At 45.3% G+C, this 13,996-nt stretch overlaps 1 protein-coding gene across 1 annotated transcript in view; it reads right to left on the reverse strand.

Annotated features, from left to right (window-relative positions):
* Positions 1 to 217: 217 nt before the first annotated feature.
* Positions 218 to 13,996, reverse strand: part of INO80 (INO80 complex ATPase subunit) — a 131,038-nt gene continuing 117,259 nt past the window's right edge. The window contains exons 30-36 of the mRNA XM_055316755.1: positions 10,703 to 10,861; positions 9,981 to 10,083; positions 8,505 to 8,593; positions 5,879 to 6,034; positions 5,414 to 5,573; positions 4,517 to 4,732; positions 218 to 1,825 (exon numbers count right to left, since the gene is read on the reverse strand). Coding sequence (XP_055172730.1) covers positions 1,608 to 1,825; positions 4,517 to 4,732; positions 5,414 to 5,573; positions 5,879 to 6,034; positions 8,505 to 8,593; positions 9,981 to 10,083; positions 10,703 to 10,861 — 1,101 coding nt within the window. The 3' untranslated portion in view covers positions 218 to 1,607. The remainder of the gene's footprint in view (positions 1,826 to 4,516; positions 4,733 to 5,413; positions 5,574 to 5,878; positions 6,035 to 8,504; positions 8,594 to 9,980; positions 10,084 to 10,702; positions 10,862 to 13,996) is intronic.

Consider the following 13,996-nt stretch of genomic DNA (forward strand, 5'->3'; position numbering starts at 1 on the left):
GTCAGATCTCTTCTCTGATGGCTACAGGCAAATTCCTAAACCCAATTAAAAATGCCAAGGAAATGCCCACAGAGCGCTCCTTGTCCCAATGACGACTGGTCCTCTCACTACAGGAATGATGTGGGGGCTGTTTCCACTTTACCCTGCCACATTCCTGTAAGAACCCTACTATGTCCCCGAGAGGCAGCTGCAAAGACCACAGACACCCTGATTTACATAAAATTATCTCACTCCATTTTATTTAAGATTCTTTTCTCCAGTTAGTAAAAGAAAGATGTGTCTCTCTTTATACATATGTACAAGTTCAGTTATAAAAATAGACAGCACATTCAAAGAGAAAAAAGGCTTGGCATTTTTCTGATTCCCTCTAAATAGCATCTGTACACAAGAGTCTGGGTTTGGGCAGGGGAATCTTAATGATTTAAATTAAATGATTCCCCTACCACCCCTACTCCAAAAAAAAAAAAAGTTTTAAAAATCAATCTGTCTAAACTCAATTCCGCGATTTTCAGGTGTGCAAATTAGAGGCTGGCCTGCCCAGAAGCACCTGCTCCACCAGGGACATCAGGCTGGGGGCAGGTAGACACACCTCCCATGCAACCACCACCCTGTGCCTCTCTCGGGGGGTGGGGAAGCAAGCTCAGGTGGGTGGTGCTGGGGCTGGGAGGGTTGGTGCTGAGCTTTCCCCTTTCTCCATCCTCTCTGCCTCATTTCTGCTTCCCTTCCTTTCTCAGTGCAATAACAGACAGTGCATACAGCCAAGCAGGGGGCCGAAGGGCAGGGGTGGGGAGACTGTGCATTCAGGAAGGGCAAGGGGAGTCTGCAAGAGGGGCAGTGAGGATGTCCTGCTGATTGAGGTGGCTCCTGGTCTCTTAACTGGCTTCTGGGAGTCCCGGGGTGGAAGCTTGCTGCTATGGTTGCTGGTGGGACCTGAAGGTTCTCTGGCGTGAACCATGCAGGACAGGGGAGGAAATGCTGGGAAAACAAGTGCCTCCAGGCATACCTCCTCTAGTCTCTGTCACCCTCACAAGCCACTAACCTTCTTGCGCTCACTGATCTCTTCAGTGCTGATACTCTGGCAAATGGGGTCTGGAGACGGGGAGCTGCCCAAAGACCGAGGATGCCAGATACATGATTTCCTCCCTTCCTAGCTCTACAGGAAATCACAGCCCTAAAGAGATGTCTCCACCGTGGAAAGTTCTCCACAGCACTTGCAGAACCTCTGCAAGGGACATGGCCAGAGCCCAAGAGTAGAATGGGGATGGAGACTGTGTGCCTGAGCATCTAAAGGGGGGGGGGGTCTCTGTCAGCCCCTTTCCCAGTGCGAGGTTTAAGATGTGGCTGTCAAGCTCACTTGAGATGCTGCAAGGCTGATCTCTGTTCTTGGGCCTTCTTCCTAATAGGTCCCCCAAAACATTCCTCTTGAGACACAGGTGAAAAAAGTGCTCACACCGACCACCTGCTTGTCCTTCCCTTGCTGCAACTGGTCATCTCAGCCCTCTGACATGGGATGTAAGATGCTGCACTGGGCAAGCCATCCAAAGACCATTTGTAGGCCAGGACACTAGCCCCTGGTTTGGTTGAAGGAAGCTAGAGGGTCCAGGTGGTTATCGTCCTCCAGAGGGGTTGGTGCCTTTGCCCTGTTTTCGGACCAGGGAGTCTGGGGCTAGGCTGCTGGTCAAGTGGAGGCTCTTGGGAGTCCCAGGAACATTATTTCCTTTGCTCAAAGGGGAACTCAAGGGAGAAGAGGCGCTTGAAGGTCCAAAGTCAGCAAGGCCAGCAGGCCGAACAAGAGACGTCTGCAGAGGACTGCTGGCAGAGATTCCTGTTGGTTTGGAGAAAGAGAAGAGTATAAGCATCAGGCCTGTCTGAGTCACCCCAATGCCTGACCTTGGTTACTGGAGTCTGGGCTGGAGGGGAGGTTGTGGGGAACCCCTCCCACTCCTTGCCAACCTCATCTTAGTACATTTACTTGTTCTCTTGTCAACTGTCTTTTCTGTAAGAGGGATGTGTTTTTCAGGGAAAAACGATACCTACCCAGCCTTCTTCCCATCACCTCAGCCACAAGGAGAAAGATGTCATGCTGGTGCTCAAGGACAGAGCACACTAGGGGATCCCTGGGTGGCGCAGCGGTTTGGCGCCTGCCTTTGGCCCAGGGCGCGATCCTGGAGACCTGGGATCAAATCCCACATCGGGCTCCCGGTGCATGGAGCCTGCTTCTCCCTCTGTGTCTCTGCCTCTCTCTCTCTCTGTGTGTGTGTGACTATCATAAATAAAAATTTAAAAAAAGGGATCCCTGGGTGGCGCAGCGGTTTGGCACCTGCCTTTGGCCCAGGGCGCGATCCTGGAGACCCGGGATCGAATCCCACGTCAGGCTCCCGGGGCATGGAGCCTGCTTCTCCCTCTGCCTGTGTCTCTGCCTCTCTCTCTCTCTCTGTGACTATCATAAAAAAAAAAAAAAAAATTAAAAAAAAAAAAAAAACATAAAGGACAGAGCACACTGTTATATAACATGGGGAAGCCATGGCTGCAGGATGGTGTGTATCTTCTTAGGCACTAATGTATTTTCTTACGTGTTCCTTCTTCCTTCTTGAGACACCACTTGTGATTAGCTACCTCCTTTTTTTTTTTTTTAATTTAAGATTTTATTTATTTGTTCATGAGAGACACACAGAGAGAGGGAGAGACACAGGCAGAGGGAGAAGCAGGCTCCCTGCAGGGAGCCCGATGTGGAACTTGATCCCCAGACCCAGGGATCATGTCCTGAGCCAAAGGAAGATGCTCAATGGCTGAGACACCCAGATGTCCCAGCTACCTCCTCCTTCACTTCACAAGATGTCCTCTATTCTCCAAGCTCTGCTGTGTCAAAGACCCAGTTCAAACTGCTCCATAGTAATGGCTCCCAGGGTGACAACTCTTTCTTCCTTGTAAGAGCCAAATCCACTGATACCTGATAAACACTGTCTAATATGCTTCAAATGTTTCTTGCAGACTGGTTTGACTTTCCTGAAGAAACATACTAACTGCTTAGTGGGCACACACTGTCTCTTCCCATCTCTGAATCAGTGCCTTCCCTGGCTTTTCCATTCCCAGTTACCAAGCATCGTGGATTTTTCTTGTGACACTCTGCCCCTGTTGCCTCCTTCACCCCTCCTGCCCCTTCTTAGACCAGATTTCCAGGAGAAAGCCTGATGGGTGTCTTGCCCTGCCCGTCCCCGGGCGAGACCCTGCCACAGCAGCCTTGACTGCTGGTGTGATTGTTTTTCAAGGATGTGAAGAGCTGACTAAAGGTTAAGAAAGGCTGTACACAGCTATTATACCTCATATTTGTTGAATGAATAAATGAAAGCCAAGATTCCTGCCATAGGAGGAAGGGGAGAGGGACTAACACATACTAAACACTTTCTATCCAGTAATGAGCATACCTGCTACACACCACTATCAGCTAAATACCAAGCCCAGGCTGTCAATGTGGAAAGAGATCAGTAAATGGTGCTCCCCTTCTTACCACTCGCAGTTCTCCTACAGGCTACGCTTATAATCATCCTCCACATGTCATGCTCACAGCCACCTCCCCTCTCAAATTTTCCAGAGCCTCTCATCACACACCTGATAAGCTCTTGTCCATCAGGTCCTGCCATGTCTTTCCATTCTTGACTCCTACTACTCCTCTAGAGCACAGCCTGACCGACATGCTTGGTGACCCCAGATATACCCAATCCTTTGTCATCCTTCTACTTCTTTCTGAATTATAGCCTGAATTACTTTATCTTCAGGTCCATGGTTTCTCTGTCTGCTGAGCTACAGCTACAATTAAGGCCTCCAATTAAGGCCTCCCCTCTTCTGTCATTCAGTATACGAATACTGACAGCTCCCCCTTCTCACTTCTATTACACACTCCAGAGTGGGGTCCATGTGTTCTACTCTTCCGTACACAGCACAGGTGATGGTAAATATCGACTATGCTAGCCTGGATTACTGAAATATAATTACTGAAATGCATATCTTGGAAAAAAACATCAGTTCTCTAAGCAGGAAGAGATGTGATTGTTTAAAGTAGTGCAGTCCAGGGATCCCTGGGTGGCGCAGCGATTTAGTGCCTGCCTTTGGCCCAGGGCGTGATCCTGGAGACCCGGGATCCAGTCCCATGTCGGGCTCCCTGCATGGGGCCTGCTTCTCTCTCTGCCCCCCCCCCACCCCTGTGTGACTATCATGAATAAATAAATAAAATCTTTAAAAAAAATAAAAAATAAAAAAAAATAAAGTAGTGCAGTCCAGAAATTCAGCTCTTTTTTCATCGCTACTTCTACTTTGATGGTGAAACTATACTAAGTCACAAGCGCAAGGGCAGGAGTGCTCAGCACACAAGCAGAATCCAATGTGGCCTCTGGGAAGGAGCTTCCTAGCCTAGTGCGTGCCCTACCTGCTCTCTGGGCAGAACACGCCACAGAACTTCCAGACTGTCCCCATCAGAATGGAGCCTGCAGCTCACCCGTGCCCCCTTGGGCCTCCGCACCTTTAGACACATTGTACCCGTATGCAGCATAGGCGGCGGCGGAGGCTGCTGCAGCCCCTGCTTTGGCTCCTGCCATTGCGGCAGCGCTGCCTGCAGTGGACTTCCGGCTCCGGCCTTTCCCTGCTCCTTTGGCTGTGCTTCCTGAACCTTTGGGGCGGCCTCGGCTTCGAGCTGAGTGACCACGTCCTGCGGCTGGCATTTCCTGAATGGAAATTCCTGTGGGAACAAATGGGCCAAGAGGGAAAAGAAAAGTCAATCTCTTCACATGTTAACAGAATCTTCCCCAGACAGGGAAGACTGGCTCTAGGGGTGTTTCAGGACTCCCAGGGAGGGAGCCACAGAGTTAGTAAGAATTCTGAACAGCTCAAACAGCCTAACTCCTTAAGCTGCTTTTCAAGAGTGGTTCCATTACTCCTAAATTTGTTCTTTCAACTGGTTCATTGCTAAATGAACCCCATGGGTGTGCTTCCTGTAATTTACCTGTGTATTTCAATGAGCTCCTGCCCTGAAGAGTCAAATTACTCCCAAGTTTTAAAGCTAGAGGGCCTCAAGAAATAGTAGCAACACTGGGCCCCAAAGAACAAAGTGAGGAAAAGCCCAGAGAAGCAAATTTTAATTAAAAACTAGCAAAAATAAAGGTGAAATATGAAAGATAGTGCTGACTAGAAAACAAAGTTTGAAATCTTTTTAAGTTTATCCTTTTCACTTGACAGGACTACTGAAAGAATAAGCCTATCAATTCTCCTCTTTACTCCCCTCCACCCTTCTTTACAGACAGTAGAAAAAAAAAAAATCCATGATCTTAAAAGGAATTAGGACTTTATCTAGCACCAAACCAATGCTACTCCTGAGGCAGTGGACCAGACCCAAACTGTACGAGACCACAGAGTCACTCACCATTCACGGTGTCTGAAACAGAGCCCGTTATGGAAGCAGGAGAGTTGGTGGCCCGAGACTGGGGGGCTGAGGAGGCTGGGTCATCCACAATGACCAGCATATCACTGCTGCTCTCGTCAGGGGGGATAGAGCCAGTGTGTAGCTCACTGCTGATGGAGATCTGGAGGAGGAAGGGTTAAGATCACCACCATTCCTAATGCCCTTAGCTCATGGCCCTCATACCCATGTGAGAACGTGTTTCTCAGGCTGCATCACTATTTCCCTCTCCTGGTTGGCTTCATTCCTGAGGGTGGGATCCCCTGCTTTGGCTTCAGAGAAGCCAGCCTGTCCTCATTTCCCTTTCTACTTATGGATTCCATGTGCAGCCCCCTTTCCCAAGGCAGGAGAACTCCAGGAGAAGCAAAGGCTATGAGGTTAGAACATGTTCTCCACTGATGGCATGAAGGCATCTAAAAGGAACCTCACCTCACTGAAAGGGCTGGGCATGGCTGAGTCCACGCTAATGAAGGAGTCGTCCCCGTCAGCGGAGAGGTTGGAGTTATCAGCCGAGGGAACAAATGGGATCACTAGATTCACACCCTCCTTTCTCCTCTTCCCATCCAATTCATCTTCCTTTTTCTTCTGGGAACACACAAATCAAAAAATAGGGAAAAAGCATGAATATAGGCACCAAAAGAAAAGTGGGGTTGGAAAAGAGAGGACAGAAATCTGACTCTTTATAAACTTCCAGTTTTTTTTTTCCAATTAGCATATTTTAAGAAGAAAAAACTCCTAAGGAAGGAGAAAGGAACAGCTAAAGAAGACTTTCTATTCCAGTAACACAGAGCTGAGAGGCAGGATAGTCACACAAGATCAGAGCTGCACCAAGCCGGACCTGGACCCATGAGGGGCAAGCTGCACAGTCAGCTTCCAGCATGTCTGAGCTGTAGCACTCATGGAGGGGAACTGATTCACCCCTATAAGAGGGAGGCCCAGTGCCTTTACTGTATTTTCTGCACATCTGTTTTTACTCTGCCTCTTTAAATATGCATACGGAGAACAAAGGTTCTCATCATACCCAAGACATAATGGGCTGCTTTTGTCATTATTTTCTCAGTTTACATGTAAATGCTTATGGGTTGAGCTACATTAAGCAGGTCTAGAACCAAGTTCAGTAGGGCTCTGTCACAGTTTAAGGACCTGAAATTGTAGACTGTGCTCAGAAAACTCTGGGAATCACATCCACTCACTGCATCTAATTGCATATGTATCCACTCCTATATTAGGGTTAATACCTTTGTGTAGTTTCTACTACCACTGGGTATTTATCTGAAACTTCTTTACTCAGAAAAGGGAAGGATTCTTTTTTTTTTTTTTTAAGATTTTATTTATTTACTCATGAGAGAGAGAGAGAGAGAGAGAGACAAGCAGAGGGAGAAGCAGGCTCCATGCAGGGAGCCCGACGTGGGACTCGATCCCAGGACTCCAGGATCGCGCCCTGCGCCAAAGGTAGCACTAAACCACTGGGCCACCGGGGCTCCCTAGGGATAGATTCTGATGCAAACTTAGTAAACCCTACAACGTCCCATATTAGAAAGCCACCTTTTCTTTTTTTGATGTTGTTTCTGAATATTAAAGCTATTTTAAGGGAAACCTGGGTGGCTCAGTGGTTGAGCATCTGCCTTTGGCTCAGGGCATGATCCCGGAGTCCCGGAATCGAGTCCCGCATTGGGTTCCTTGCATGGAGCCTGCTTCTCTCTCTGCCTCTGTCTCTCTCTGGGTCTCTCACGAATAAATAAATAAAATATTAAAAAAAAATAAAACCATTTTAATTCTAAATAGTAGTAATTAAGTACGTAAGTAGTAAGTTAGAGATTTGAGGGTGGAGTCATAGTTCCTGGATTTTTCAACTTTATATAAATATAGTGAATATCAGAGCATCCTTCAGGTTAGAGATAGTTCTACTTAGCAGAGGGGGTGAATTTTATAAAAGGAAGAGTTGGTGTATCTACTGGAAGATGACCAAATAATATAGACAAGTTCCTAGGCTGCTGACCATAATAAGGTCATATGGCCAAAGGGACAAGGGACATGAGGTCCAGTACAAGCTAGGAGAAGGGGAAGAGAAGTCAACCTCCACTTAAGACAGAATCAATTTTAACATGTGGCCAGGCAATATGCTTTACACAAACCAAACAGTCCAGAGAAATGAAGCATGGACAACTGTTGGGTGAGGATCCAGAGTTACCAACATGCCTGAAGCTCATGGTAGCTATCTTGTTCAAGACCAGGGGCCCAATGAGGGCTGATAAAGCTAGGAAGGGCAGCACAACCCAAAGTTAGGCCAAAACCACCAGAAAAAATTAGGAAGTACTCTCTCTGAAGGTGGTAAAGTGGTTTCTAACCAACAATCCTTCAGTGTTAGGTCTGAGAACCCAGTCAGAACCAATGGGCTGACTCCTAAAACAAAAAAAATCCTGAAGGCCTCACTTTGATTTATTGTCAAAAAGGACCAGGAGTATGGATCGCTAAAATCAAACTCTGGTAGAAACAACAAGATAGGGAGAGATGGAAGGGGAACTACATCCCACTTTGCAGCTGACCTGGTGAGATCAAGTGGGAAATGTCAGATGGGAGACAAAAAACAGCTCAAATCTTTGGTATAGAGAAAAAGAGATGAGCAGACTGGCCAGTGATTTCTTCTTCCAATGATAGAGTACACACACTGAATGGAATAGTAGCAGAATTAAGGTAGGACTGGATATAATGATCTCTTAGGCCCTTTTTCAGATTCTATGGAATCTTATAAATCTGATAATGTGAGATCCTTCTTATCCACATTTAGCCTTATACTTTGCAACAACCCTGACAAATGGTTTCCATAATCACGTGGGATCACAAACAGGGTAGGTCTATGTAGGGACTACTGGTCTACGAAGGCTGCATTTCTCCTGATCAAATGTCATTCAGTATAGAACTGTTACTTACCACAGACAGCCGGAGCAGGGTATCAACCAGTAACCAAGATGACAAGCCATGTACCCAAAGACTTTCTTGTAAACACAGCCCCACCCCCCGTTGGTCTCTGCTGGGCACCCAAAGCTTGAGATACCTTCTCTGCATACTTTTCCCGCTTGCGCTTGCGCTCTTTGACTCGGTTGGTTTCCTCCTGCTGCCGTTTCTCTTCTTGCCGCAGTCTCACTATCAAGAAAATTAAAGGAAAGAAAGATCTGATGAAGTACTAGTGGTAATCATAATGCTCACTCTCTGAAATTAAGGTGGCCGAACCCTCTGATATTTATGTTCTAGGGTAGGACTTCTGTCTAAGGCAGGTACTGGTGGTTTTTTAACTTGGAGAGGGAACAAAGTTCTTGGATTCTTAACAGTTTCTGGTTCAAACCATCATTCAGTTTAACTGTCATGGCCTGTTCCTTGCCTGTATTCTTTCCCTTTTCTTTTCAGCCTTTTAATATCTCTGCACTGCACAAATCAAGTATGGTTGTAGACTCCTGAAAGGGTTTTAGAAGATGGTGGCAAATATCATCACTGTGAGAAAGGACCTTCATATTTCCTGATGTGATGCTATGACATCCTCTGGGGCTCACAAGGTCATTCTGAAACCAATTATTCTCAAAAACCAGCAACTCATGGGACAAGTGCTACAACAGCGTGTTTCTCCAACCTCTCCATAAAAACACTTCTTTGAGCAGAACAAAGTAAATTCATTACTGCCGAGGACTCTAGGGTTATAGCTTCCCTGTGGCAAATTTATTCAAAGTCACAGTACTTTTAAAATACACTGGAGTTTAACCTTCTACTCTTTAACACATTCTTTTTTTTTTTAAGATTTTATTTATTTATTCATCAGAGAGAGAGAGAGAGAGAGGCAGAGACATAGGCAGAGGGAGAAGTGGGCTCCTTGTAGGGAGCCCAATGCGGGACTCGATCCTGGACCCCAGGATCATGCCCTGAGCCGAAGACAGATGCTCAACCGCTGAGCCACCGGGCGTTCTCCCCTTTATCTATTTTTATTTATTTATTTATTTTTATTTATTTATGATAGTCACACAGAGAGAGAAAGAGAGAGAGGGAAAGACACAGGCAGAGGGAGAGGGAGAGGCAGGCTCCATGCACCGGGAGCCCAATGTGGGACTCGATCCTGGGTCTCCAGGATCGTGCCCTGGGCCAAAGGCAGGCGCCTAAACCGCTGCGCCACCCAGGGATCCCCCCCACTTTATTTTTTAAAGATTTTATTTTTATTTATTCATGACAGAGAGGGCAGAGACATAGGCAGAGGGAGAAGCAGGCTCTCTGTGGGGATCCAATGAGGGACTCGATCCCAGAATCCAGGGATAAAAACCTGAGCCAAAGGCAGATGCTCAACCACTGAGCCATGGTTATTAACATAAAAAATGTTTTTCCCCAAATATGGTCTTTGGCTTTGCCTACCCCTGGCACGTAGCCCAGGGCCCCTATCATTTTTAAAGGGGTGGGGCCAGATAAAAATCTTTTGTAGGGAGGAGAGAGCTTTATTTTTATTTTTATTTTTTTAAGGAGAGAGCTTTAGTAAGAGGTTTAGACTACATACATTTCTTCTCCAGTTCTTCATCATCTAGAAGAAGACTAACCACTTCTTTGGGTTTCAAGGTATCTGGTTTGAAGTTTCCACCAGAAATCACCATCCGCTGAATCTATACGAAGCAGATCAAAACATCACCACCAAAGAACCATTTCCTTCTGGCTAATATCCAGAAAGAAGGAAATATTTTTCCCAGTCTGCTCCTTTGGCACCTTGATTCCCTATTTCTTCTCAATCATCTCACTGGCTCATCCAATTATTTGTCCAACAGAAAGAATAATGAGAACTACTTTTACTTGTAACTGCTAATTGATAGTTAGAAGATCCAATAATACTGAAATCAAGATTAAAAGAACAAACCCCCAAATAATCAGTTCTTTGGAAACCAGAAAATTTGCCATACAGCTTAGAGGCTACCAAATCAAGAGTACTAGGATGAGAGCTCAAATGTCATTCCCTCTTCCCCTGAATTGGAAAGTATGTGAAATAGGAGAGCCATGACTGGTATTGAGCCCCACATGAACGACAGCCCAATCTAGGCTGTAGATACCATTCAGATAGAAAAGGAGTGAAGAATGAACAGCCAGGGCAGTATAGGACTTGATTTTATTTTCTATTCAGAAGAAGTTTTCACCCCTTCTTGATCCATGGAAGGCAAGAATCTTAGCCCAGTAAATGTGGTTGGACTTTCCAGTTTCTCCTCTATAGTACTTCCTCTGCCTGGCGCTTACCTCACTCTTCTCCTTGGCTCGCTGTAGAATGCGTTCTTCAATGGTGCCTTTACAGATGAGCCGGTATACAGTAACCTGCTTTGTCTGCCCCAAACGGTGGGCCCTGTCCATGGCCTGCTGGTCCACAGTGGGGTTCCAGTCGCTATCATAAAAAATCACCTGTACAGGCAGGACAAGAATACAGCAAAGACTGAGACACTCTTACAGCAAAACCAGGAATTCTGAAGGTAACCTGGCCACCTGTTATTTGTAGTTTGATGTCAGATTTTTTCCTAGAATATTAAGACGAGCAGATACCCTCTCAAAAAATCCAAGCCATTCCTTCATTGCCCTGGGCAAAAAGACATACCCTAAGCTTTTTTCCCCCAGGATTTTCATTTAAAAATAGGGAACAGCAATAATATTAATAGTTAACCCTTAGTGTTTACTATTTGCCAGTCACTGTTCTAGTTGCTCTAGTGTATGAACTCACTTAAATCCCACAGTCATTATGATTTAGGTACTATTAAGACGCCCATTTTATAGGTGAGGAAAGTGAGGCACATAGGAATTACAGTATTTTTTTAATTTTTATTTATTTATTCATAAGAGACAGAGAGACAAAGAGAGGCAGAGACACAAGCAGAGGGAGAAGCAGGCTCTACACAGGGAGCCCGATGTGGGACTCGATCCCAGGTCTCCAGGTTCATATCTTGGGCTGAAGGTGGTGCTAAACCACTGAGCCACCTGGGCTTCCCCGGAATTACAGAATTTATCCAAGGTCAGAGAGCCTAAGTAAGTGGTAGGCCTACAAAGTGGGGATATAAGCCAAGCCTTTTCTCTCTCTCTCTCTCTAAGTATGTATGTATGTATGTATGTATGTATGTATGTATGTATGTATTTATTATTTATTTATTTAAGCAATCTCTACCCCCAACGTGAGACTCAAACTCACAACCCCAACATCAAAAGTTACATGCTGGGCAGCCCTGGTGGTGCAGCGGTTTGGCGCCGCCTGCAGCCTGGGGTGTGATCCTGGAGACCCGGGATCGAGTCCCATGTCGGGCTCCCTGCATGGAGCCTGCTTCTCCCTCTCCCTGTGTCTGCTTCTCTCTCTGTGTGTCTATGAATAAATAAATAAAATCTTAAAAAAAAAAAAAAAGTTACATGCTCTTCCAACTGAGCCAACCAGGCATCCCTGAAAGCCTTCTCTTTCACACAGCCTACTTTGCTAAGGGAGAGGAATGGCTTTCCCAGTATTCTCCGGCCCATATTTTCTATTCCTTAAATTCAGCAAAGAAGTGTTAAAGGGCCTCCTGGAAGCTACTTTTAGTTTGTTAAGCAACAAATATAAACAACAATGTACTCTCCTCTTCTCTACCCCACAAGTGATCCTATGGTCAACAGATTCCTGGGTCCTCAGCCCTGAGGCTGCCATAGAATATAGGGGACTTCTTGAAAGAAAACTAGTTCCAAATGGTGCTCATCTCTCTCAGTCCTCATTCATATTCAAGCAAGTCACCAAATCCAGCCACTGCTGCTTCAGAAATGAATCTCTCCTTTTTACAGTCCCACTGTCTCTGTCCTGCACTGGGCCTCATCACCTACGCCTGGCTTGCTCTGTCAGACCAGCAGGCTTTTTAGAGATCAGTCCTTCTCTTCTTCAGTGTACTTGGGGTACTGCTGTAGGCCACTCCATCTCCCTGCCAGTTAATGTGGTAACACACCAAGTCCAAATTCCCCTCAATAATCAGGCCCTGCTATACTGAGCCAACTTTATTTCTATTCTTTTCTATAATAAACATGCCCCTTCCCTTTTCTCAGGTAAGTCTCCTCAGGGCTCCTCACTCATGTTTTGTCTGCACCACTTTTTGCTCAAGCTGTTTTTCTGACCTGGAGTCCCTCAATTTTTCTCTGTTGGTCCTTTATGGTTCAATTCAAGCTTCCCATTTTCAGGAAGGCCTCCCTGATTTCTCCTGCCTCTAACAATGTCCCTTTCCCCTATTCCTCATGGTTTCTTCCTAGAAATAATAATGGTTAAAATCTGTTCAGCACTTACAATGTATCTGGCACTACTGTGCATACATATCTCACTAAATTTTCTCAAAAACCTTGTGTATTTCCTTTATTTTACCAATCAGGAAGAGACGGCTTAAGCTCACAGTCCTAACAGTCTCCTTCCATAACCTGCACTATTAACAATACCTTGCCTATCCTGGTCCAAGTTCTCACTTAATCACAGACTATCTTCTATGGGTGTCCAGTTAATTCATGTGTATTATTTTAAAAATCTCCCTATCTAGGGCAGCCTGGGTGGCTCAGCAGTTTAGTGCCGCCTTCAGCCCAGGGCATGATCCTGGAGACCCAGGATCAAGTCCCACATCAGGTGCCCTGCATGGAGCCTGCTTCTCCCTCTGCCTGTCTCTCTCTGTCTCTGTCTCTAATAAATAAATTAAAAATCTATAAAAAAAAAATCTCCCTATCTAGTCATATTGAAGGACAGACAGCACCCATAAAAAAAAAAAAAAAAGAATTCCAAAGCAGAATTCCACAAATACTAGTCAACTGATACTAGAATCTCTAAGGGGACTGATCATCATTAGATCAAGCCAAAAATGTAAACTGAGTGATTCACCCCAAAGTAATTTATTTGTTCTTTCATTTAAAATTGGACACAATTTTATTCTCTGCAGAATTCAGACTTTGAGTGAAGATGAACAAAAGGCATCTGCATTTTCAACATTCTTGCCTATAACAGTAAAACCCCCACTGGCTCTTTCTTATGCTGCTCCTTTTGTCTTGCTTTTATGTGAGGTATAATCCCACAATTTTTAGCATCAGTCAGAATCCTTGGGGAGAAAATTACCAGCTGCCTCCCAAAGAAAAAAAAAGTCACTGGGAAAACTTACTGCTAATCCATAGTGGTCCACAGATTTAGGATTTTGAAGTACACAATGTTTGCCATTTGTAGAGGAGCAGAGCAAATCTGACCATAGGATATTTTGGAGATTCAATAGGATAGGCAAAATTCTAGAAAATCTACTTTCAACTTTCAGAGAGAACAGGATGGGAAGACAGAGTTAATGAAAAGGAGGCCTCCAATTGGACTGGGGAGAAACACTACTTACCCAACACAGCTAAAATGACTACTACTAGAAAATGACAGCTGATGTCCCATCTAAAAGATAGTACCTTTAGTTAGTTACCTGAGCCTGAGGCAATGGTTCAGTAGGAATTTGTAATGGGGAGTTCTATACTATGAATCATTTCACGGGTGCTTCCTTAACATTTACATTTTTTCCTGGAAGACTCAGT

This window comes from Nyctereutes procyonoides, unplaced genomic scaffold, assembly GCF_905146905.1.
Source record: "Nyctereutes procyonoides isolate TBG_1078 unplaced genomic scaffold, NYPRO_anot_genome, whole genome shotgun sequence".
Taxonomy (NCBI): Eukaryota; Metazoa; Chordata; class Mammalia; order Carnivora; family Canidae; genus Nyctereutes; species Nyctereutes procyonoides.